At 38.0% G+C, this 26,655-nt stretch overlaps 1 protein-coding gene across 6 annotated transcripts in view; it reads left to right on the forward strand.

Moving 5' to 3' along the window:
• Positions 1-26,655, forward strand: part of Pard3b (par-3 family cell polarity regulator beta) — a 974,006-nt gene that overhangs the window by 129,032 nt on the left and 818,319 nt on the right. For all 6 annotated transcript variants that reach the window (XM_048458971.3, XM_048458969.3, XM_048458967.3 and 3 more), the window contains one exon: positions 3,941-4,042. In XM_048458971.3, coding sequence (XP_048314928.3) covers positions 3,941-4,042 — 102 coding nt within the window. The remainder of the gene's footprint in view (positions 1-3,940; positions 4,043-26,655) is intronic.

Here is a 26,655-nt window from a genome sequence, read left to right on the forward strand (position 1 = left end):
CACCTGAGACTGCTGCTCTAGGGCTTGTCTGTTTTTTTCCAGGGTTGGATGTGTGAGTATCATAAGGTTACTCTTTTAAAAATATTTTGCGTGTGTGTGTGTGTGTGAGAGAGAGAGGCACACATACACACGAGGGGGGGGGAGAGAGAGAGAGAGAAGGACACATATACTACATGCACACAGAGAGAGACTAAGCCACACACATACACAGAGAGACTGATACACAAATACACACACGCAGATGTGGGGAAAGAGAGAGACTCTCACACACAGAGGGAGAGAGAGATACTGAGACACACATGTACACAGAGAGAGACACACACAGAGGGGCAGAGAGAGACTGAGACACACACAGAGGGAGAGAGAGATACTGAGACACACATGTACACAGAGAAAGACACACACAGAGGGGCAGAGAGAGACTGAGACACACACAGAGGGAGAGAGAGATACTGAGACACACATAATACACACACAGAGGGAGGGAAGATAGATTGACACACAAACATACACAGAGAGAGACTGACTCACACATGCACACACAGAGAGAGTCACACACACAGACACAGAGGGGAGAAAGAGAGGGAAGAAGAGAGACTGACACATGTATACAGAGACAGAGGCAGGGAGAGAATGGGAGTTATGATACATGTGTAGTGGTCAGAGGACAGTTTTAGAATACAGTTCTCCCCTTACAGCGGCAGTACTGAGATCATAAGGCTGGCATAGCAAGTGCTTTTACTTGGTGGACCATCTTATCAGACTCATTTCCCAATCTTAGTGTAGACGTAAAAAGACAGACTTGGTGTGATAGCGATTTAAAACTGCATCTTTTCATTAAAAGTGTGGTACTATATCATTTGCTGTTTTTGTTCAATGTGATCTCAGATCTATCACACTACTTGAAAAATCCCTAATTTATATTTATATCCTTTTGTATCAGTAAAGTGACTTGTCCTATGTTTTGCTTACCAGCAGGCATTAAATCCCATAGCAGTTTCTGAGGAAGGAGTGCTGTGTGGCTTCACAGTTTCTTTCTGCTGCCACTTGTCAAACATTTTTGTTAAAATGATAAGAAATTTTACTTAGTGTTTCTATTGTTGTGGTTTTTAATTTTCCTCTTTTAAATTAATACCTAATTTCCCCTTTACTTCTGTTCATATCCCTAGTAAGGACGTAAGGTTGAGTTAATGTGTCTTGTAGTGTCTCCGGGTGATTGTCTACTTTAGTTTTTGATGGTATGGTTTATTCCTACAAAGTGAGCCTCAGGGAAAAGCAGCCAGAAGTGCTCTTCTTTTAAGTACTTCTATTTAAAGAGACCTTGCAGAATGCCTTCCTGTTTATAATTATGGTGCACTGGTTAGTTTTTGTCAACAGTACGAACTAGAGATGCCTCAGAAGAAGGAACTTCAATTGAGGTTTGCTTTAGATCATGTTGGCAGGGCTATAGGGCATTTTATTGATTAGTAATTGATGTAGGTAGGCCCATCCCACTGTGGTCACTATATCTGGGCAGGTGGACATAGGTTGTAGAAGAGAGTAGCTGCTGGTGAGCCTAGGAACAAGCCAGTAAGCAGCATTCCTCTGATGCCTGCCTCTAGGTTCCTACCTGGGCTTCCTTTGATGGTGGACTATAGTCTATAAGCCATATAAATTTTTCCTTAACCCAAGTTGCTTTTGGTCACTGTTTATCACAACAACAGAAAGCAAACTAGACCACATGGTCATAAGTCAACACCTTTTCCTACAGAACTGTAATATAGATTCCAGTTCAGTGCATGGTGATAGCGGTTAGTGAGCTCGTGCTCCTCTCTTAAGCAGGCTGTAGAAAACAGTGTCTTGACTTGTGTGTCAGAGTGAGAAACACATTGCTTGTGACATGGCTGTGTCAGGATTTAGCCTTGAAGGTTTCTAGGAAGCTGTTGTAGTCTAATAGTATTATATTCTGTTTTTAAGCCCATAGTACTCCATTTGGAATCTTATTTCCTGTATTTAGCTCAGCTTTGCTAACAAAATTGTTTTGAGTTGGCACAGGTCTCTGGTTACAGAACCTGAGAAATGGGTATTCTATGCTTTGCTTATCTGACTGTGTTATTACTGCTCATAACCTTGGCTTCCCATCTGGGCAAAAGAGGCAGGCATTTCAGGTTTCCTAAGAAATTGTCAGTATTTGTGCCTATAATCCTAGCATTAGAAGTAAATGAAAGGCTTACTCTTCCTGGAATTGTTCTTCATATACTCTATTAAAAAATAAGCGTAATTTTTGAGAAGTTTGAAGTCTGGTGATGGGGAATTCCTTTAGATTTTTAAGTCTATCATTGTATCAAGTTGATTTTTTGTAAAGTTGGGTATTATTGTAAAGTATTTGGGCTACTCTGTATCAAGTTGGAGTTTTGAGAAGTTGTATATTTGGGCCAAGACCTCCATAGATGACTTAAAGAATCATTATTTATTAGCGTGCTCTAGCTTTTCACCAGGGGTTAAAGGGAAGGCTGTATGGCAAACATTTCTATTGGCTTTTGTAAAATCGCAATTGCATTCTGTGGGTTCCTTTAGCTCTTATTCTTAATAAAGATTCATTTGATAAGGCTTAAAGCTTTATCCTAGTAGGATTTCCATCTCTGTTTAGAAACTGGTATCTGTTTCTTTACCAAGTGCTTTATAGCTTAATGCTTTCTTCCTTTCCGAGGTTAAGAATCATAGAACAAAGTTGGGTTTTAGCTTGTCTGTTGCTTAAAATCTCTACTGATGCTTTACTTCACTTCATTTGTCAAATTGTGTTTTTTTCCCATTGTTATAATTCTTTTTTTTTTCATACTGATCTTGGAACAAGACAATGCACAAGCAATTGAAAAAGTTATATCACCATCACATTTAATATCAGATTGTTTCTTTCAAACTAAGCATTTAAAAACAATAGTTGGAAGTAGTATAAATCATAAGGTCTATTTAGAGAACTCCATATTCAACTCTGAACACAGCTACCCAGAGACTCATGCTGTGAAAACTGGGAACAGAGCTGGGGCTCTTCTCCAGGTACCACTAAGACACTGCAGCTGAGGGCACACACTGAGCATGGAAAAGTTAAAGAGATGAACCTGCCTCCCTTCCCACGATGATATTCTGAAGCCATAGCTTTAGAGTTACAGTGTTATGTATTTCTACTTTGGAATTTTACATTACGATACATATTTCTGCTTTGGGAATTTTATATTACAGTTCAAACTATCTACAGTTGATAAAGTACCTTCAAGATCATTCTCCTCTAGAATATTTTTGGCATTACTTAAGTTGGAATATGCTTTTCAAGTTGGTTGGGCAATTCATTTTTTAAAAATATAATTTAATTTCAGAAAAATATGAGGTGGGTATTCTGTGAGTAACACACGATAAAAGTGACAACTTTATATGAAAAGATCTTTGTTTTTGTGCTGGTTAGTGTTTGTCCTCTTGACACACAGCTGACACATGTGGGGGAGCTCTCAACTGACAGGAATGTCTCCACGAGATTGGCTTGTAGGGAAGCTGGAGATGGTTTTCTTGGTTGTTGGTTAATGTACAAGGGCCTAGCTCACTAAGGGTGGTGTAGCCACTGGACAGGTGGTCCTGGGTGCCATAAGAATGCTGACTGAACAAGCTATGGGGAACAAGCCAGTAAGCAGCTCTTCTCTGTGGACTCTGTTTTAGGTCTCCCCTCCAGATTCCTTGCCCTGCTTGAGTTCCTGCCATGATTCCCCGAGTAACTCTGCCCTGAGACTTGTAAGACAAAATAAACCTTTTACTTCCTAAGTTGATTTTGGTCATGGCATTTTATCACATCAGTAGAAACCCGAAGACAGTCAGTATAGCATATTCTTATTGAGACAGATTATTTCTCTTAAAATGTATTTTACTTTGGTAGAAGTAGTCTGAGTCATCTCATCTGCTTGTTCCACCACAGGATCCGGGATACTGGGTGAAGATTCATCATCTAGAGTACACAGATGGAGGAATCTTGGATCCAGATGATGTCTTAGCAGATGTTGTTGAAGACAAAGATAAGGTAGATGCCTCTAAAATGTTCTTCATTTCCTTTACCAAGCAGCATATTTTGAAGCCATCGGTTTTCCTAACAAACTCATGTGTTAGTTGTTATTAAAAGATACCATCTGTTCAGGTTTCACCTGGGAAAGCTCATAAATCAAAGTTCTTCATCAGATGTTTGCCTGAAGTTTGTCAAAGTTTGGGGACTTGTTTGTGGGGGCCTAATTAGCAGATTCTTCATTCTCAAGAGTTCCCAATACATCTCAATAAATTAGTGGCAGCCACAGAGGCTTTTGGAGTTGCTGCTGCTGCTGTTGGCTTTGGAGTTTATTCCAGACAGTTGTTAAATATTCGTCCTAATGTCTGAGGTTTGAGCATGTTTTGCGTTTACATTGGAGAATATAGTGGGGAATAGATGACTCCCGAAGAGCTGTGGTATAGATTTTTCTCAGAGGAGATGGCACAGTGTACTGTGTGACTGTCTTTTGTTCATTGATAACCCCTCTCCAGAAGAAAAGAAGAGTGTTCCATTGAATATTTAAGAAACTTTAAAAATGTTCTATTACCTATTTGGGAATAATTCATAACAAATCTAGTGATTTAATGAAGTTTTGTTTTTTTACTACTTTAAGAAAGATATAAAAGTCAGCTGTATCATGGCTATCCTGTGGATTATTACCTCTGAAATTACTCTGATTAATATAAACTCTAGGTTGTCCTCAGAAATGGAACTCCTTCCAAGGTTTGTTCTGTACACCCTTAGCACTGTTTGTAGTAGGTTTATTTTTATCTGTGCCGTGTCTCTCTGTATTGTTTTTCTGAAGTTTAATGTGTGTGTCTGTATTTCAAACGTACGTTAATCTTTTCAAACAGAGGTTTGTATTTTATATTTTCTCTTGGCTTGAGTGGCTTTGTATGGTAGTCAATCTTTTCAACACAACTGTGGCTCCTAGAAGGCATGTGCTAAAGATCCTTAGCTCTCTTGTGTTCCATGTGTTGATAGTATCAACTACGGCATTTAATGACTGTTCTATTGTTGTGGTTTTTGGAGGTTTGATTGGCCCTGAGCTTAAGAAATTCTTCTACTGCAGCCTCTTGAGTACTGAGTTTACAGCCTGAGCTACAGGGCATAGCTAAAGAATATCATACGAATCCCACCCCCTCATCACACCAAGAGATGGGTATTCACTTGTCTTTTCCCACTTCGCCTTCTGCTTCTTCTCTGGGCACACCTTCCTGTGAGGTAGTTGAGATGTCTGGCTTGATTTTTAATGAAGAGGCAATCACATCTCAAGTTCCACTGCCAGTATGTTCATAGAAATGGCGGGAAAATGCTACATTTTAAAAGGGACAGAAGAAACTCTTTCACCCTAGCCTTCCCACAAACCGCAGTCCAGGAAGGGAGATTCTGTTACTAAATGGGGAGATCTGTTGAGTCCGGCACTTTCCACTCAGCTTCTGCAAAGTTTTTTTTTAAAAATTCCATGTTCTTTAGCCACAGAAGAAGCCTTATTGGGCTTAGTCTCTTTTGTAATAGGACTTGACACTGCTATTAAATAAGGAGACAGAGGGAGATAATCATTAAAATCTTAGCAGAGTATACAGATATATTAGATATAGCAACAAGTATTCTTCCAATGAAGCCTGTCATTGTTCGACACAATTCATAAGGATTTGACTTTTGATGTTGTCAGAAAAAAAAATCATTCCAGTGTCTTTCTTTTATTTAAAAAAATGGTGAAAAAGAGAGAATTATTGTTTGTCCTGATGCTCTGTGTGCAGTCTTGTTTCCTTACAGTTCTTGTGTCAACATGGAGCAGAGCACTACCCTGTGTGTTTCCTTCCTTTTCAGTCCTCTTAGAATATGGAGTAGTTTCGATGGATGGCTTGTGTATGCCCTGTGCCATATTAAACCTGCCCAAGATCGTCTGAGGCATAGTTGGGCTTTCATAACCACCTATTCGTAAATTGGTTACCGAATACTCTTTCACTTATAGAATATTGACAGACAGCAGGCACAGACAAGCTTGGGTGGATGGACATAATCATCATGCTGAAGTTAGAACACTTCCTTTGCTAGGATATTCTACCCGCAGGGAGGAGTGGCAATGAGGGCCAACTGATAGCCGAGATGCAAGGCATGAAGCAGCAAAGACAAACATTGTGAATCCAAAAGCATTATCAGCTAACATCGCTTCGCTTATGAAAAAAAAGCTAAAGGTGGAATGGTTTGATGTAAAATCACAGAAGGGTCTAATAGAATTGACTTAGTTTGCTAACAAGGTGGCTTGTAAAATATATGATCTTGTTGCCCAATATCACACTTTTAAAACAGTTACTCACATTGTGTACTGTTTTACTAGTTTTTGGCATGGTTAAAGAAGACAACTACAACATAATATGGGAATATGAAAATACATAACTTTTATGAAAATTGAATTGCTGCCATGACTTTATTAGATATGAAAGTAAAACTCTACCATATAGTACATCACCGCAAGAATAGGGAGGGGCTATGCTTAAAGACAGGCCAGGAGTTCTTGTTGGCGAGCACAACTGTGCATTGACCCTTGAATGCCAAGTGTCGTCTGGTTCTCAAGCCTCACACTATCAGCTCATCTTTATCTGTGTTTGGTGTAGGTGCCTGTTCGACAGAGTATAAGTGGTTTTGGGGCAGAAGAGTACCTTGGTGAATGGGGCCAAGGAATGCCCCAGAAATCACACTATGCAACGGATGTAACACAAGAGATTTATTGTGAGGCAGGCAAGAGGCCACCTCTGAGAGTAACAAGAGAGAGATAGATAGCAAGATAGAGATAGAGACAGACAGACAGCGATAGAGACAGAGAGGCACAGGCAGAGAGCAGGCTGTTAGGGCAGGAACTTTTTGAGAGGTGTATGTGTTGTATTTGGTGGCTGATTATGAGTCCCTGGAGGCAAACTGGGAGATCACCTGGACCTTAACAGCCAAGATTTTTATCTGCTTTAGCCTCAAGCTCAACAGTTTGTTTGATGGCAAAATGTTGATTACTGTGGAGTTAATATGGAAGAAGTACGTGCTTAATGTCCGCTGCTGTCTTTTAATATTTTGGTACTGTCATTACTGTATTTTCACTTGTGCGTTTTAAGTACTAAACTGTTTGAATTTAAATACTGGAGCATCAAAGAACTATCTTCATGTTTTAATAGTTTTTTTAAAAAAATCTTATAAAATGTGTTTTAAAGTTATTAAATTGCTCAAAGTAGTTTTATAAGAAGATATTTGATTAATATGACACAACGTTTGGATTAACATATTATTATTATGTGAGGAATGAAAATACCAGCAGGACTAAATTTAGGGTGAGAGCACTTATGAGAACACATTCTCTGCTAGCACGCTTAGCATTCAAGGAAATGCAGACTAGTGAGCTGAGCGCACTAGTGACCTGAAACAAGACACATGGCCACACTGCTGTCTGAGAACACTCTATTGCCCTCTAGTGGACGGCACAGCTCAAACAACCCTTTCTGCATTTGAAATTCAACACTACCCCATTTGAAAATACTATTTGTCTTTTTAATGCTCACAGATCACAAGCAGGGAGTTAAGCCAGAGTATACACGTACCTACCTGTGCTCTCTGAGTTTTCTAAAAAAGGCCAAGAACATTCTTTGCCTTTGTAAACCTTGTTTGTGTTTTGGGTTTCTCACCTTCCCTTTCACTGAGGACAGAATTGATGGTGATGATGTGCATAGTGACTGACAATATGTAATTACATGTCATGGTGTGCATTGTGTTTGCTTGGGAAATGGGGGTGCTACATTAAATCTGTTTTTAATGATCCCTAAATTATTATCATTTTTAAAGAATCCTGAGTTACTTTTGAGCACTTATTTTATTAGTGACACTTCCACCTGAACAAAACGGTCTTTGTTTTAAATCTACTCTACCTTCTTAAATAGTGATATGCTAATTTTGATTCTGAAAGTTGGACACTGTTTTCTGGGTCCTGAAGTTATGATCATGCCTGTGGGAAGCGTTGGCGGTGCTTCAGAAAGAACGGCAAAAGCTTGTAAAGAAGGAAAGAGATCATTTGTGAAGTTCCACGTTTCAGCATGACTTTCTGCCTGTAGAGTTATGAAATGATAGAATCTTAGATCTAAATGGGCTAACCTTTGCATCTTCCCAAAGGGGAATATGGAAGCCAGTTCCAAATGGACTAACCTTAGCATCTTCCTAAATGAAAATATCTGAACCAGGGAAATCTCTAGGACTCCATGTCTGTGCCTGATTTTGTTGCTGGGTCCTGTCTTGCATTTCCTCCTTGGAATTCTGACCACAGCTGCAGAGATCAAAGCTGGTGTTGCAGGGTGACTTCTGCCAGAAGACTTCCTTGTGTCCTGTTTTCCTTTCTCTCTTATGTCAATAGGATATCCTTCCCTGAGTCTTTGATGCTTGACTTGAGCAATTATTTCAAAATTTTAATCATTTATGAGCACAGTTCACTTTTTATCTTTTCACATGTGTTTATTCCCCTCTTTGCATTTCCAGAGATATAAATTTTAAATTAATAAAATTTCAGGCTAAGACTATGGTAACTGATAGGTAACTGATCTTATGTCTAGTCAGCTTCTTAACTCTTAACTGTGCTAACTCTGGGATAAGAGATTAGATTCTGAACAAATTTAGCTCATTTCTTGGCCTTTTTTGCCTGCATTGCTTTCAGACATTTAACCCCTTTTTGTGCCATGGTTTTCTCATGGAACTAAGTAATAAAAATGCAGTAAGTTTATGTTATATTGAATCATGTGTGATAACCTAGCCACGACTTAAAGCCAAATGCTCAGGAGAGTGAACACAAAATCATCAATGATGTTAGGGCTGTTATGAGTTGTCCTCTTTTTTAATAGTTGCTACCTTTCAAACTATGGCTGCCCTAGTCAGCAACTGCAGCTCCACCTCTACCAGCAGGGCCTAGACCACAAGAGCCTTAGCTTGAGGAAATTCTGTTCTCTCAGCACCTACTCTTTCAAAGCTACTAAGAAAATTTCTCTAAATCTCTGATCCTCTAAAGAACACAAGATTCAAAGGTTGAGATGAAATTCTGCTTCCCAGAAAGGCTGAATAGCAAGCACTTCCCGAACTCATCTCCTCGCATCTCCAATAAGTCCCGCTTCTTCTGGCCCCTCTTTATAAATCCTTCTACACCTGGCTCCTCCCTACAACTTCCTGTCAATTAGTTGCTGGCTCAGCCGCCATCAGGTGAATTTTATTTAATCAAACACATCTTTGCATCATTTCACCAATGTTCCAGAGCATAAACAAAAGTAACATACCTTAAAACAATATTCTACACCAGTTATATATTATATTTAGCATATGACTATTAAGGTAGATTGGGTTTACATTATTCTAAAAGTTTTGCTTAAAGCATATCCCTTCTAGGAATGTGACTTACAAACTGTGTTTTCAGATCTGGAATCTGTGGATTCAACTAACTGTGGATCAAAAGTATTTTTAAAAAATACCAAAAAGCATGAGTCCAATTTACTTGAATTTGCCACATCAGGTGCTTCACTGAATCTGTACCGATGAATGGGTCTATAGTCTCTCTCCAACATTTGCTCCACCATTGTCATTCTGAAGCCTGGGATGTTTTGTGCCTGTTGTCAAGATATGTTGTCTTTACCTCCTCTTGTCATTATCACACAAGCAATTTAATGTAACAACTATTTAAATGTTGTTTATACTCTGCTAAGTATGCTTAGTAAGATGCCCTTGAGTTGCAGTGTAACTTCTTGTCCATTAGGGACATGGGCATCTATCCATAAATGTTGGTGTCTGAAGGGCATTCTGGACCCAACTTCTGTGGATGCCAAAGGATAGCTGTACTGAATGATATCCAAGCCTCAGAGTCATAGATTCTGTTTCAAGGCCCTAGAATACCCCCAGCTGCCTGACGCATCCTAAATGTCAGAAGTAATAAGTCTTCTGTTTCTTTCTTACATACACCTCCCAATTGTCCCATACGTTTAGTGTTTCCATGTTTAGTGTGTATGTGAATTCTTGTCCCTGCTCTCTGCATAGTTAGGATTCATTTTATATTGGATTATAACACTTTTACCTCTTTGGGGGTCTCAGTTTTGTCTACTGCTTAGTTCCAGTGCTTTTAACTGTGAATAGCCCTTCCTAGCTATACAAAAAGTTGTAGAATGAATGAATGAACACTTTTTGGTATTAAATAATCACTCAGAATTTCAGTTTTCTCACTGGTGAAATGAGAATGGTAAATGGTTTCATTGTCACAGGGTAAGTTATAAACAGTTTTTGACAATTCAATAAAAACATTAAAGCACTATGTACAAATGAAGAATGTACTTGTACCTCAGTTTTTGTTGTTCTTTCGATAGCCAGGTCAGACTATTTTTAATAATCAATATTTTCAGATCCCCTCAATCCTAAGTGACTTTTGGAGCACTGTAACTTCATATACATAATTAATATTTTAATATGAGCATTTTGAAATTTTTAGGCTTTTATTATATAGCTTATCATCTTAGGTTTAGTCTTGTCTCCTCGAATACTTACATTCTTGCTTAGAACTGGGATGGTTTTTTTAAGGATATTTTTTACCACTTAGACTTCTTATGCGTTTTTTGTTATTTTGTTTCTTGACAGGACCTCACTATGTAGTCCAGGCTGCCCTGGAAATTGCTATGTAAATTGGGCTGGCCTTGAACTCGCAGAAATTTGTTTGCCTATCTTCTTGACTGTTGGTATCAAAGGTATCTGCTACCACACACTGCTTGTACTTTGGTTTTAATAAACATCTTTGATTTTAGTCAATGATAAAGTTCAAGCTAAAATTGAGGGCTTCTACCTTTGTTACAAAAAAAGATGTTGTCCCTTTTAAATATTGTAATAGGTAGCAGTGTGCAGGCTTGTACCAAACCCAGAGGAGCACTTGGTATTAATACCTTTGTGACCTTTCTATGTCAAAGATGAATGGTGTTGGGAGGTAATAACTAAAACTAAAATAATACTAATGATGGCCAAGTCAAACATGGGCTTCCCAGTGCTTTCTGCAGCTTACGTGGCTGGTTATTACAGCATGTATGTATGTGTATGAGTGAGTGTGAGGCAAGGGTACCTCCCTGTACAGAAGAGTGTGGCGTGTCCACCTGTTCTTCGTCAGCTTTTTTGTTGTTTCATCGGAGGTCAGAAAGAAGAAATCCTCAGGCCTGATGGCCCTGCTCATATAGCTACTTACTTTAGTGCAGCAAAAAGTAAACAGAGAGGGTTTGCAAGAATTCAGATTTGACAAGCAAAAGATCCAATCATGTCTGAGATCGTAACAGTCCTTTACTTAGGGCTAAAAATGAACTCAGAAAAAGAGCCAGAGAATCCACCCTTCACTTCGCATTGTGCCCTTATCCGTAAATTGTCTTGCTGGACTCAGTCCTACAAATTTTTTTTCTCATTTTAGTTTCCTTTGAAGCTGTTTGTATAGGTATATATATCTCTGCCAAGATTACGGGACAATCAGTATTTACAGAAACATTTATTTCTAATTATGTAACTTACAAATTAAAATCCCACTATAGTATCTTAAATTATATATAAAAAAAAACTTCGGGATTTACAAAATACCTTCTCTTAAAAATGCAAATATCTGCAAGTGCTAATTGATGAGCCATCAAGTGTGCATTAATTAGACTGTATTCCACTAACACCTAGTTGAATCCAGCTCCATCAAAGCAAGGTAGTAGATTGTTTATCTTGTAGAGGACTGGGATTTTATAGTGTGATTGTAAGTTTTTCTAAATATTCTAGCATTTCTCATTTACAAACTTTCTCATTTTATGGCCAACTATCCCTGTCCATTTTCTTTGAGAAGGCCCAAAGGAAATGAACTGCGCAGTAACACTTAGGAATGTGACGTGCTGAAGAAATCCCCTTTGGTCTTAGTTCTCTGAAGTATTAATGGATGCACTTCCTTGTAGACCAGAAGGGACTGACGGTGATGAGAGAAAATCATTCCACCCAGGAACTAGAGGGAGCCTTAGAAGGAAAGAAGGCTGCCTGTGTCAAAGGACCTCTCTCTTCTGTCAAGGAGATCCTCAGGAGGAGATAGTAGCAGGAGAGTTCAGAGAGAGAATAGCATGCTCCGTAGAAACGCAGTGGGTAGGAAGACATACTCAGAGTTTCACATTCAGACAACAAACTGCAGACTGTAGTGGAAGGACAGTTGCCTCCACCTCCTAAAGCCTTAGAATCTTAAAGTGTGTGTGTGTGTGTGTGTGTGTGTGTGTGCGCGCGCAAATGTGTTCACTAGTTAATTATTTAAAGTAAGTTTTAAGAAGTGGGCAGAGGGGATGCTTTCAAGAAGTGTAGAGGAGGAAAGGCATGAAGGAGAACATGTGTTTCAGGAGAGAAGAGATCTAAAGGAATACACTAGAAAGTTATAAAACACAAGGCAGCTAAGCACTCTAGACCCCATGATCCAGGGAGGGCAGGAGCGACCTCCAGCTGTCCAAGGAGTCTGAACAGCACTCATGGACATGAACACTGCTGTTCAGACTCCTTGGTTACACATGGAGCCTGTTCAGTTCGTTGGAAGTTTCACAAAAAGATATGAGCTGTATAAAAATCTGAATTGATATTTATAACTGTTCTATGGGATACTCATTCCAAACTTTGTATAAATACCTTATTTTATAAATACATTTTTAGTATGCAAGATTATTCAATTCTCCTACCCTCTAAATTATAGTATATTTTAAAGTCTCTACGTGTATGAGTTTTCTGCCTAAGAAGAGAGTGTATCTTTTCCATGATAGGAATCCAGGCTCCCTTCACTTAGGGAAGCATGACTAAATTTCTGAACTTACTACTGGCAGTTTGAACATTTCATGTTCTCCTTTTAGATCTCCTTCTTTTGATGTTACCAATCAGTTTTGAATGATCAAGTGACATTTCCTAAGCAATAAAGAGGAAACCTCTCTTGTATAGACTTCAGTAGCAGAAGCAGGTTCAGATGCACTTTCTTTAATGATTTCAACCTTACAATTTAAATACAGATTTTTATGCAATCTTAACTATGAACAAACTGGAATGACTTAAAAAGTGTGTTAGAATATGATTTTCACAACCCAAATATCTGAAATATCCAGACACACAAAACCTGAGGCGTCTCATAGTTCTTAGTTGATAATAGGGTTAGAACTTGCTTCTTCTAGGCTGACAGCTTAGTGTGGCCGCTGTATTCACTGGAAAAGGAAGCTAGCGTATGATGGTATAATGAGATTTTCTAAATAGGTCGCCTTTTAAATGGAAATTATACCAAGCCTGTGGTTGACTCCTGTAAAAATGAAAGTGTGTACTGCTTTTGGTGATGAAAAAGGAGAGAAACATCTTAGTGCAGAACCTCAAAGTGAGGGTCTCAAAAATGTCCTTGGTTCTCCAGCCAAAATGCCAAAAGGAGCGCTGGCATCTAATCTGACTGGACATCCTTGTGACTGTACAGAAGCGTGTGGATCAAACTCCTTTTAAACCCTAGTTCAGTGGTTCTCTACCTATGGGTCACAACCTCTTTGGGGGTCAAATGACCTTTTTACAGTATTGGAAAACATGTATATTTACGTTATGATAATAGCATAACAGTAGCAAATTACAGTTCTGAAGAGGCAATGAAAATAATTGTATCGTTTGGGGTCAGCACAGCATGAGAAACTGTATTAAAGGTTCACAGCATTAGGAAGGTTAAGAACCACTGGTTTATAAAGTCTTCAGAAGTTTGTTAAATGTTGATTCATTAGGCTTTAGTCTTAAATGTAATAGATTAGATTAATCAGGATGTCTAAGGAGCTCGAAGACACAGGTTTCTATTTTATAAGTAGTTTCTATTTTATAAGTAGTTTTTAGACCGCAGGGAAACAACCGCAAATCTAAGGAGTAATAGGTGAATATCTTGCATATACTTTATCCAGTTTTCTGAACAGTGATACCTATGCTTTCTCTCCAGTTTTAGTGCTTTCCCTACGTGATTTTAAGGTCTCCACTCTTGAGGGTAAAATGCTACAGTAGCCTTGATTAGGGTGTAGTTGAAGCATTAAGAAAACACTATTTTCTCTTGGTCAAAGGAATGAAATTTACCTCTGACTTTGGGTAGGGACCTAACATTCGTGTGTGTGTGTGTGTGTGTGTGTGTGTGTGTGTGTGTGTGTGTGTGTACTTGCGTGCGTGCATGCACATACATGTATATACATTTGCATGCTCTGTTATACTTATGAAACAAGTGTATTTTGTCTTTCTCTTTCAGATCACCTTACTAAATACTACATTTTACAGATCCATTAATCTTCCTAAGAATTCAGTTTTCTTTACAGCTGAGTAAATCCCATTGTGTGCATGTACCACATATTCATTATTCAGCAGTTGATAGACATCTAAGCTAATTCCATTTCCTTGCTATTGTGAATAGTGTAGCAACAGGTACAGGTCTCTTCGACAGGATATGGAGTTCTTTGGATATATGTCCAGGGGCGGGCTAGTTCATTCTTGTGGGGAAAGAACACCCTACTCACCGCTGGCCAGTATGCATATACAGAGTAGTTTCATCTTTATGGAAACCAGGATAGATTTTTCTCAAAACAAGACTAAAGCTCTGTCACCTAGCTATACTTATGTGGTCTGTTCTCTAGTCTTTCTAACTTTTATTTTAACACAGGTGAAATGTTTGTGACTAACTATTGTAGGCAAACATTTAAAAACTAAAATGCAGAGGTAAATTCTAAGATTCTTGAAGTTTGCTAGAACCCACAGGGAAAGGTGACAGACAGTCTTTGCGCTCTCTCTCTCTCTCTTTCTCTCTCTCTCTCTCTCTCTCTCTCTCTCTCTCTCTCTCTCTCTCTCTCGCTTCGATGTGAGGTGATGGCAGCTCTGTTGCTCCAGGGATCTCAGTGGTGAGATTCTTCGATTTATTTCTTTAGAATCATCTTGAAAAAATATGGAGCCTTGACTCAACAGCCCTTCTTCTCTTAGAATTTAGTTATGCAATGATGATTAAAAGTTGGGAGAAGAGATGTCAAGATGTCCCTGGAATATCAAGGGGGACCCAGAAACTCCCAGGGAGCAGTGGAACCTCAATGGGTGGCAATAGAATGTTTTCTCTCCTCCAAGGAAACAGGGAGGCCTGCTCTTTAGACACTAAGAACATTTGTGCTTTTGTGTGGCATAGTCAGTGCATTTCATATCCAAGTAATGTAAAAGACGTTGGCCTTCCTTATTGAGACATTAAAATCATGACCATTCAGTTTTGAAGTGGCTGCATGACAATTAATATTAGAGTTCTTTGGAGTAGCTACAGAACTTACCTTTTTTCATAAGGACAGAATAATTTGGAACTGAGGTCAAGTGAGTGGGACACCAGAAGGATTTGTATTGAGATGGGTAGATTGATGTGACTAGTCAGGAGAAGTAATTTGCAGATTCATCAGCCTGATGACTGCCTTTTGGTTTTGTTTATTTGTATTTTGATTTTAAGTTCTCTGATGCGACAAACATGAAGAAGCAACACCAAATAATGGGCATAAGAAGGGGTGGCAAAGTGATAGGTGCTGTTGCTGCTTCTGTGGGCAGACCTGGTGGCCAGGGTAAAAACTCTCAACCCGCACAGACGCCTCTTTTTCAAATAGGAACTTCTATTTAAGTAAGCGAGCTGTAATAATTGAATATAATGAAGGCAATATCATATATTCAACAGATACTTTAATCTGAAATAAACTTTGTGTTCACATATAGTGCATAAAAATATTTGGACAAATTAATTTTAAACCTTAGAATTGTGTATACACAAGTTTTTTTGTGTTGTGTAGCTTAAAACTGTAATTTTTGCAACTTTAATATTTAAAATTAATATTTACATAGAAATAGAATATTAAGATCTTGAAGTAGTATTATTCAAACCTTTGCTTTTGTTTGGAAGTTAAAAGCTAAAAATGAATACTAGAATGATTGAAACAAGTACTTGGCAAAACACGTTCCCCAATAAGTTTAATTTAACATATCTCTTTGGGTTTTCTAAAACTAAATATTTTTCTTATAAATGGAGAATTGCTTCTTGCCTGCAACTACAGTATCTGATAGCCTAAGATTGTCAAAAATAAATAAGGTTAATTTAAGATTTCGACTTTTTAAAAAATGGGAAATGTAGTTTTAGACCAGTGAAAATTTTGGTTGAAATACACTGGGCACTGTTTTGACAGTAGTGTACTTTATAAGAAATAAATAGCACAAAGGCTTTTAAAAGTTAGTAGTATCTCCATATAAGGAGAGGAATGTAGGACTGTATTGAATTTTTGACACACAATCTTTTATTATGACATTGGGTTGATTAATACCTCAGCCAAATCATTGTTTTAAAATAAATACCTCCTTTGCTGTCCATTAGATGTGGAGCTGTAAGCACACACTAAACCTGCATCTCCTTTGTGCTTCTCGTCTTTGACTTTGGGGCAATGCCAGTGTCTTGGTTATAGTGTTTATAGTCTAAATGGTTTAGGGATTTATTTCGGACAAAACAGTTGCAAAGACTTTCCAGGTAGATCTGAGATACACACAGGACTGGATAAGGTGCTAAGAATGCAAGGTGGCACTCTAGGACTCTTGAGCATGAGGTGCCTTTCCCGGGTTTTTCTTTTGTTCTGAAAACGTTTTTAAATGCTCCCAAATTAATACTTGTTAAATACCAAAACATTTTAAATGTGATAAAATACAAAGGTGACCACTACTCAGCTCATCTTATCAAATCTAGCAGAGGTAATTATTGTTCAAAGGTGGTGGGCTTGTAAATTTCGTTTACAAAGGTGGGCCCAATAAAATAAGTATATATATATATATATATATATATATATATATATATATATTTATTTGAACTAATGTAATTTGTCATCCGTGAATGCCACATCATACATGTGAAAGTCATAAGACAACTTTCAGAAGTTGTTTCTCCCCTTCACCATGTAGGTCCTGGGGATGGAGCTCAATCATCAGACTTGGTAGCAAATACCTCTGCCTGCTGAGTCTATTGTTTGAAAGATGTTTTCAAATGTCTACATTGCATTACATTCCTGTTTAAAACTTTCAGTTCCCTTCCTTTGCTTTCTGTTTGAAAGATCTGCTGTGATTCAGACCAAAAAGTACTCCTCTTACTGTGGATAAAATGTAAAAACAAAAGATGAAGTTGAGGGAATGATATAGAAGGTATTGTGAGGTATTAAAGGGGAAAGGGGGAGTGGTTGTGGTCTCAGTGCATTGTATGAATTTCTGAAATCACCAGAGAATAAATAGAATAAAACTTACAAAACAATCAATAAAAAGGTTTTAAAACTTGTAGACAATTATTTTTCAAAATTTGGTATTTTGGGAAATGACTTCTAGCACCATAAATAAATCACAGAACTCCTTTAGAACTTGCCGGGTAATGAGTGTAGCAGTAATATGTGCTGGACAGGAGCTTAGGATAGTTCTGACATCTGGTAGAAAAAACTCCCATTTCTCCTCTAAGAGACCACTAGTAAAATATTAGCTATAGTAGGCTTTTATGACATTTCTCCTTGAAATAACATGTGAAATAATTAAAGACAAACCTAATTTGTGTTGAATGTTATTTTGCATATTTAACCTTTTACTATATTAATGAAACATTATTAAATTTATTTTTATATTGACCTATTTAAAAACATTATTATTAACTCTTTGAGAATTCATTCAATGCATTTTGGTCTTGTTTACCTCTTTCCTAACTCTACCCAGATCTCCTCCTAATTACTCAACTTTATGTAAATTACATTTATTTTCGTCTAATCTGAAAAGAAATGTATTGGGAGATAAATTCTGAGGAACTACTTTTAAAGTTTATTCTTTGAGTATTTCATATACATATGCAATGTGCTTTTATTCCTGCCTCCAATTAGAGCTGTCCATATGTGTATGAGTGTAGGGCTGTCCAGCCACTGGGTATCACATTTCTGAAGAAAGCTTGCTCTCCCGTGACAAGCAGACGTCAGCTGCTAATATCTTCTCCCTCATGATGTGGATAGCCTTCTTCTCAATGGGACTGTCGACTAGCTTGATCTTATGAGGGTCTTGTGTAGGCAATCCCAGCTGTAGAGTTCACGGGTGCAACAGCCCTGTGCTGACTGGAAGGCGATAGTCTGCGCCATTAATGCGTGTGTGGAAAATGACACAGGTTCTTAAGAAGGAGATGGGGAGGGAGATGTTGGGCTGGACAGCCAAGGGAGCGACAAGTAATCTATTTCTGTTGCTTTGTGCTTTGGCGAATTTTTTAATGTTATGAATTTCTTTACTTTTATGAATGTTTTTAATTTCTGTAGAGTTGCCATGCATTATTCAAGATTATAAAATGATTTGAATTTCAGGAGCAGACAGGTTTTCTGATGAGGATTTCAAGCTGTGTAATTATGAAACCCATATAGGTTAAAAGTTCAGAACTCGTTAGCTTAATCATTTAAAAATAACCAATTTATAAGCATGGCATTTCATTTTAGAGGGGCACAATTACAATATATCTGACTGGAGAAATCCCGGATCCTGCCTTGTACAGAGAATGTTCATCCTGCACACTACATAGCTTATTCTATAACATTACAGAATTTATAAAGGAAATCCATATTTTATGGAGGTAAATTATATGGCTTGATGTGAGGCAAACTTCTAGTAATTTATTTAATAGTTTTCTTGTCTCCTTAAAAACTCAAGGAAATGAGTTTAATGAATGGGTGCCAAATATCAAAATGTTTGGTCTATGGAAGCCTGTTGCATATGTCCAGTCAGACATTTCAGGAAATGAATTGCAAAGCACAGGCATCTCACACTGAAATATAAGGAGCTGAATGTTCAGACCTGTAGAATTTGTTGATAAAGGAGTTTGTTGTAATATGGCAAACTACACACAACACAAAAATTACCATCAACCACTTGTAGATTTGTAGCTCAATGGTGTTAACTGTGATTTTTGTTTTGAAACCAGTACTGCTGTCCGTATTCAGTCCTGCTGTCCGTGTTCAGTCCTGCTGTCCGTGTTCAGTCCTGCTGTCCGTGTTCAGTCCTGCTGTCCGTGTTCAGTCCTGCTGTCCGTGTTCAGTCCTGCTGTCCGTGTTCAGAACTTTCTGTCACAGGACTATATTTAGATTTTGAATAAAGCAGTTTAGTGATCCCCAAGAATGTTTAGATGAATATAAATGCTTAGAACCATTAAAGATTTTGACTTTTTGATACACATAAAAATGAGTTTTGAAATTGTAACTGCGCATGACAGTCACCAGTGCAGTGCAGCCCTTGCCTGGATTTGCAACGCTGTCAGAGGATGACATGATTCTACAAGAAACTACATTTCTATGAGATGTGATGATATTGAAAGAAAAACTGCATTCAAGGGAAAACAACCTTCATAAAGAGTCGCTTGAGGTGATTAAAAATGCCACAATCATCAACTGTTAAAGATGGGACATAAAAATGTTATTTATGAGAATTTTGACTGGCATGAAGATTTTAATGCGTATTACCTTGCTTTGCTAATCAACGTGATTGAGATGCACGTGCCTGTTAAATAGAACTTGCTCTTGGCTTTTAGTTACCAGAGGTTTCCCGTTTATCTTCTCTTCATTTGAATGCTATATAAACCTCTCTGAACCTGGGGGTCATCTTCTCTCTCTCTTTCATAGCACTACTGTTACTATTGAGAAGAGTTTTTTTTTCTAATGCTTGGAGGATGATAACGGAAAGGGTTCTTTTTATTGGTTCATTTCATGCGTGGTAAGATTCCAACTGTTACGACATTATGAAATTCTGAACCCAAAGGCACATTTCATCACTAGAGTACTAATTACCGCAGAGAACTGGAGCAAGTCATTATGTAGTAGTATTTATTAGTGCTGCCCAAGGTTGATGTTTTCGGACCAGAGACACTTAAATCAAAGGTTAAGCTGTTTTGGCACAAAAGTAGGAGGAGAAGCTGCACAGCTCATACAGCGCCATCATATGCAGTGCAGGAGGTGGGACTGATTGCAGACTGTGCCTCTACTTACCGTAGCTCAGCATCTCATCTTTAGAGACGAGCATGGAGGGCAGGTGTAATACCTGATTCATGTTCATGGTGCTTCGACACTGACCATGAGCACTGGGAAAGCTCCCTCGTGGAGAAAAGCAGCACCAGTCATGTGGGAAGCAAGGGTTGAAGGACAAGCACAGTAAAGGTTGGAGTGTGCTGGAGGAAGATGTGGCACTTATGGGAGACTGTCCTGACATCTGAGAATGGCAGTAAGTGAAGTTAATTCGAATGTTTGTCATGCACACACACACTATGTGCTGTCTTTAGTATGAAATGTTATAATAATTAAATGAATTAAGTACAATATAAATGAAATAGTAAATGTAATTCAATTATGCTTAATAGATGCTTATTATCTCCCTTTCATGTCTAAAACATTAACTAGGTGGTAGACGAGGGAGGAAGAAAGATGAAGGCTGTGTCTTTCCATAGAAGAATGGTAAAATCCAGGGCATTGCACAACCCAGAGCAATGCAGTGTATGGAATATAGGAGTACCTTTATTTGGCCAAGTTCTGGTGAACTGTGTTGTAAGTTAATTGTTTAGACTTGTTTCTTCATCTTCTCCCATGTTTTTCTCAACCTTCAGCGATGAGTGTTTTACTTTAGAAGTACAATGTGCAGTAAGTTTTCATTCAAGCCTCACAAGTCTTTAGGTATTTTTAAAAAGCATGTTTTGAAGAAAATGAGCAACTAGCTTGTATGTATTTGTAAAGGCAGCATTGATTTTTAAAATAGCAGAAAGTTCATCTGGATTTAAGAAGGAAGGAAAATAGAGAAGAAAATCTATGGTGTCCATAAGGAGGTAGGTGATAGAGAAAAACCGGAAAAATGTGTGTCTGAGCCCTTCATTAATCCCATTATGTGAAGTGTCAACTTTGAAAAACTTTGGATGAAAAATTTCCTTCAGTTGGTCCTGCAAATGTCTCTGGCTCCAGTCTGCTTTCTCGGAGTTCCCAAGCTTGGACGTGCCCAGATTCACAGAGGACCTGGCTCAGGCTTACTCCCTCAGAGAGGTCCCAGACTCACGTGAGAACCGCAGAGATTTCCAGTTCCTGCCTATTCCCTTTGATGTCCCAGACCAACACCTGGACCCACAGAGGTTCTGGCTCAGGCCTACTTGCTCTGAGGTCCCAGCCTCATGCCTGGCCTCGCAGAGATCTCTGGTTCCTGTCTACACCCTTAGAGGTCCCAGATTCATCAGATTGGCAGAGGTCCTGGCTCAGGCCTAGTTCCTGGGAGGTCCAAGACTCACGCCCAGACCCACAGGGGTCCAGGCTTAGGTCCACTCCCTTGAAGGTCCCAGACTCAAGTCTGGACCCTCAGCCATCTCTGGCCTCTGGTTCACTCGCTCAGAGGTTACTCCCCAGTATTTGTTCCGGTGGAGTTCGCTGTCTCAGGTCTGCTCTGTCCCAGGTCTCTGGCTTAGTCCTGGTCTGCCAATGTCCGGTTCCCACTCCCATGGAGCTTGCTTTCTCACACACTCTGGCCTAGGTAGCTGGTTTAGTCCCACTCCTGTTCCAGTGAAGTTCACTGACTCAGGTCTGTTCTGGTCCAGGTCACTGGCTCAGTCCTGGTCCGCCAATGTCCCTGAACTCGATCACGCTCCTGGCCCCATGGAGCTTGTTTTCTCCCAAAGACAAGAGAAAATGATTGGGCTGATGGACAAAAAAATATGAGATGGAGAGAAATATGGAGTCTTAGGGGGTGAGTGGCAATTATCCAGGATAAAAATGAGGTAAGTAGAAAGAAACAGTAAGCTCCTTGAGACAGACTGTTCCAGAATTTGAGGTTTCTGAGATTTTTAGGAAGGTGATAGTTACATGTACCCGGTACCAATAATGTATCACATATGGTGTGGGGCAGTACCCTGTGATCACAGACATTAATTTTTCCTAGCAAACATTAATATTTATTCTTAGTAGAATAGAGATGATAAATAGCCTCTAGTCAGTACAGTTTGTGTCAAATTAATGAAGAGAGGAAAGCGGAGTAAACACTCGACTGGGTTTTCAGAGAACACGGAATGTTAGAATGATGGATAAGGGAGTATAGACCTGTGCGCTTTGCTTTGCCTGTTTTTGTTTGCAGGGGTAATGGAGACGAATCAAGGTGATTAAGGTTTGAAAGTCAGCAGCAGCTCTGAGCAGGGAGCACACAGGTCTGTGTTGTCTGCACATTGTTCACACTGTACACATGCTCTGATTGCCAGCAGCCTGAGAGAGAGAGCATCTAGAAACTGCCCAGAAGACCACAGTGCATAGCTGTTTTTATTGTTACTGATTAGGTTATGTTCTGGTGGTACTGAGAAGTTCAAAGTTTGAGACAAACACATGGTTTAATCCAGGACTAAGGAAAGAAAGAAGGAACTAAGAATTATGTACGAAAATGTTTGAAGAAACTCCCATTATAGCTTTCTGTCTCATTCATATATATATATATATATATATATATATATATATATATATATATATATGAGGCTTTCTTATATATTTTATTGATGTATTTTCATCATGTAGTGGTATACCTATATATACTTAGTAGGTGGTAAATGACTATATAAATTAACTTTTGAGTTATAATTTCAATTATAATAGTTAATTATTATAATTCATTATGAACTATTTTCATGACTAAGTATATGAATTATTACATTTGTGTGTATGTCTATATATGTAAACTTTTGGAATATGTTGTCCAGATATAGTCATAATGGTCCATTTTTCATTGTTGATGTAATCTAACACATACAAGATTTCTAAATCAATGAGAATCTGTTCTAACTGACCTCATATAATCTCAAGTGAACACAATACAAATGCTAAGAAAGGGGTTTTAATAGGATATTTAAACAATGGTAATTGGAAATGTTACACAGCTTCCTGGTGTAATCTCTTGGACTTTATATTTACTTTCAGTGTTGACAACTGTGCTCTACCCAGCAGGGTCAATGAAGCTTAGAGTAGGAGTCTGAGGGTTGAAGAGTCTGTCTGCAATACCCTTGGGACCTCATAGTCCAGGCAGCATCTTCCCCGTCCTGGGTCAGATTCAAACCATGATAAGGGTGAAATCTAAACCTCAGTTTTCTAAATCTGGAAAAATTAGTCTTCTTTTGTAACTGAAAAATTCTTTTGAAATATATAAAAAGTAAAATTTCTAATTGCAGACAAAATTACCCGTGTCTCTTACACAAATGCTTTATGATTATGGACAGATTAAATACCTTTCATACAGGCAGACTAACATGTACATATTGTGTCGCTTTTGCTGTTAGAAATCATTATGTTAAATACATCAGTCATTAAGTTTGGAAATGATTTTTCTAACATTGAAATTTAGACACAGGTAAAGATATTTTAGGCATGGAAAATTTCTAAAAATCTATTGTATCCCTAAAGTATTCTAATTGTAACATCTTGATTTACACAAGAATTTCTGAAATTTCTTAGTGTTTCTAAGAAATGTATGTATTAGTCACCTTAGTCTAGTTTCTGCTTTTATTCTCAGGGATTTGCTTTTAAAATCAAATGCAAATTCTTCTTAGAACTGGGACTACAGCAGGTTTCTGTGTTAAAGTGCTTGCATGGTGGTATTTCTTTTAAGACGCCATAATCAATATTATGTACATGAGAATAGTACTATGGAAATCTTTTAAAGTATATTCTTAATGTTTGTATTTGCACTATTGAATAACAAAGGGAATAATCTAAAGTTTTGTGGTGGGCTGTGAACAAATAAATGTAAAAAAAATCTTATTCTGATGTTGAGAATTTCCTAGCATAGCTGTGCACGTGACTGTAGGAGGGTAGAGGTCAAGTGGAAACAGAAGCCTGGGTGTGAGAAGATTCACTGCCTTCCTTTCATTCTCTTTTGTTAGTTCAGAGGAGGTAAACCCTATTTCCAGCAGGATTAGCCAGTTCTGAAATGCTGGAATAACTCAGCTGGTCTGAGACAGAGTTCTGATAGGAAGATGTAAGAACCTGTAGGGCTGGCATTATACCACGTGAGTGCCATTTTCATGGAGAAATATTTTATGAAAGAAACAAAATGAGCAAAAAGGAGAACATTGGTTTCCGTGTGTTCAAGGCCAACTTTTGTGCTTACAAATTATGTTTCTTCATGTCACACACACAAACCAGCCTTAGGTCTTTTAGAGCTCATACTTGTGAAATTTATTAGTCTCTGCTCTCCACTTTCTGATCCCTTGGTTATGGTATTGCAGTACAACCTATATCGGATTCTGTATGAGACTCACTACTGTTGAGCATAGTAGTGGGGCACTGTTTTCCTAGTGCCTGGGGAAGCAGAGGCTCCCCTGTGGTAGTATCCCATAATTGAGATGTTCACTTACTTGTACATATGTCTACATAGGCTAGGTCCTGATAATCTGCAACTCAGCAACAATGTACTTTAGTGTCGTTCATGTCATACATAATATAACATTTCTGCATTGGAATATTTTCAGATAATTATAGGCTAAAAATTTTCTCTCATGGTAATTTTACTTTTGCATGCTTATAATTTGATCTTTGCCCCAGGATTAATCACTTGCTAATAACTAAAGGATTAGTAACTTAAAAGATAGTAAATTTTAAGTGTTTGTGGAATAATGAGAAATGTATTTTTTAAAAGGCTGTAATAATTAAATACTATTCAAATACAAAAAATAAACAGGACCATTAGAAAAATATAAAAAATTATCTATGGTTTTTGACTCTTAGAGTAATCTATTTATTTTATGCTTTGGAAAAAAATGCTAATACTTCAGGGGCTAGAGGGATAGTTGTTCAAGCATCAGGACCTTAGTTCAGATCTGTGGTACCCAAATAAGTATTTCGCTGTGGTGGTGCATGCCTGCAACCTCAGTGCTGGGAGAGACTGGGATAGGAGCATCCGGGCATATTACTGAATGCCCAGTTAACTGGTTAGTTCCATGCACTGTTAACAGATTCTGTCTCAAAAAAAAAAAAAAAAAAGGCGGAGAATGATCAAGAAAGGCATCCCAACATTAACCTTTGGGCTCTATGGGCAAAGGGTGGCTGAGTGCACCTGCATACACTACATATATATGCAGATGAGTGTCACACATACACACTTGCATGCACTGTATACACATGCAGATAAATGTGTGCACTCACACAACTTCAGGAAAGTTCTAGTAGAAATGCAATCATGGTCTCCCTTTGTCTTTTTTCCCCTTATATTGAGAATAGTTTTCTCATATAATATATCTTAATTATGAGTTCTTCTCCCTCTGCTTCTTCTGGTAGACTCCATTCAGTTTTTAAAGTGACTTTAAAAGATTGGTTGGGGGGATATATTTGGAAAGAAATTACTCTACTAGAAAGACATTTGGTTTAAGTCCTTGTAGATCAAGAACGTAGGATAATAGAAATTGATTACTTCTAGTTGATTAACAGATGCTGCCTAAGGCGATGGCACCAATACTGCTTCTGTGTGTGCCTAAGAGAGAGGAAAAATGGAAAGTCTGTTCATTAATGTGTTCCTCACTTCTTCTAAAGATTTTAGATTTATTTTATGTGTTTGCCTGTGTGTGTGTGTGTGTGGTACCACATGTGTGTTTTGTATTCTTGAAAGAAAGAAGAGGATATGGATGCCATGGAAGTGAAGATATGGTTGGTTGTGAGCTGCTTTATGGGTTTTGTGAATTAAACCCAAGTTCTCTACATGAGCAACAAGTGCTCTTATTTAATGAACAATCACTTCAGTCCGTCTCATGTCATCCTAATATATAAGCAAGTTCAAAATCTTTACCCTACCGAGCAATTGCTACCTAATATATTCTTTAAGATAGGTCTGGAAGCATTTTATTTTAAAGCTTTACATGGAAGCATTTGAAGAGTATGAGGTATAAACACTTGGTATAGTTGTAGATGTGCTATCAAAAACTCAACTTCATTCTGAGGCTTTATCCACCATTAGCAGTGTTTTTGACTAGGTTCATTAAAATGCCTGAGAGACTGTTCTCCCACTCTTCCATTGCCTAAGGATTTGAGTGAACCCTTGATTTTTGAGGAGAGATTCCATAAATAGAAACTGGCAGCTTAGATAGTTTTGTGAGCCACCCTCTTGATTGAGGTCTAAAATTTTTCTATACCTGTCTTTCTGTCTGTCTGTCTGTCTGTCTCTCTCTCTCTCTCTATATATATATATATATATATACACACATTCTACACATATATACGTGTATGTGTGTGCTTATTATACATAATAATATATACAACATATTTATAATACATAAAATATTAAAACATGTAATCATATATAATATATTGTATATATACAGACTACAACACTCAGCCTTTATCTAAATGTGACAGTAATTCTATAAGTGATGATCCTACTGGTGAAACTACAATGAAGGACTTAAAATCAGACTTTGCATGGACTTTGATGATGAAAAGGACAAAGCTATGAAGTTAGAGGTGTTTCTCTTGAATATTTTAAGTCCCCTTTATGTGTTTACAGAATCAAACAAATTCTCTATGCTCTTTACC

The sequence above is a fragment of the Myodes glareolus genome, chromosome 1 (genome assembly GCF_982192425.1).
Source record: "Myodes glareolus chromosome 1, mMyoGla1.1, whole genome shotgun sequence".
NCBI lineage: Eukaryota > Metazoa > Chordata > Mammalia > Rodentia > Cricetidae > Myodes > Myodes glareolus.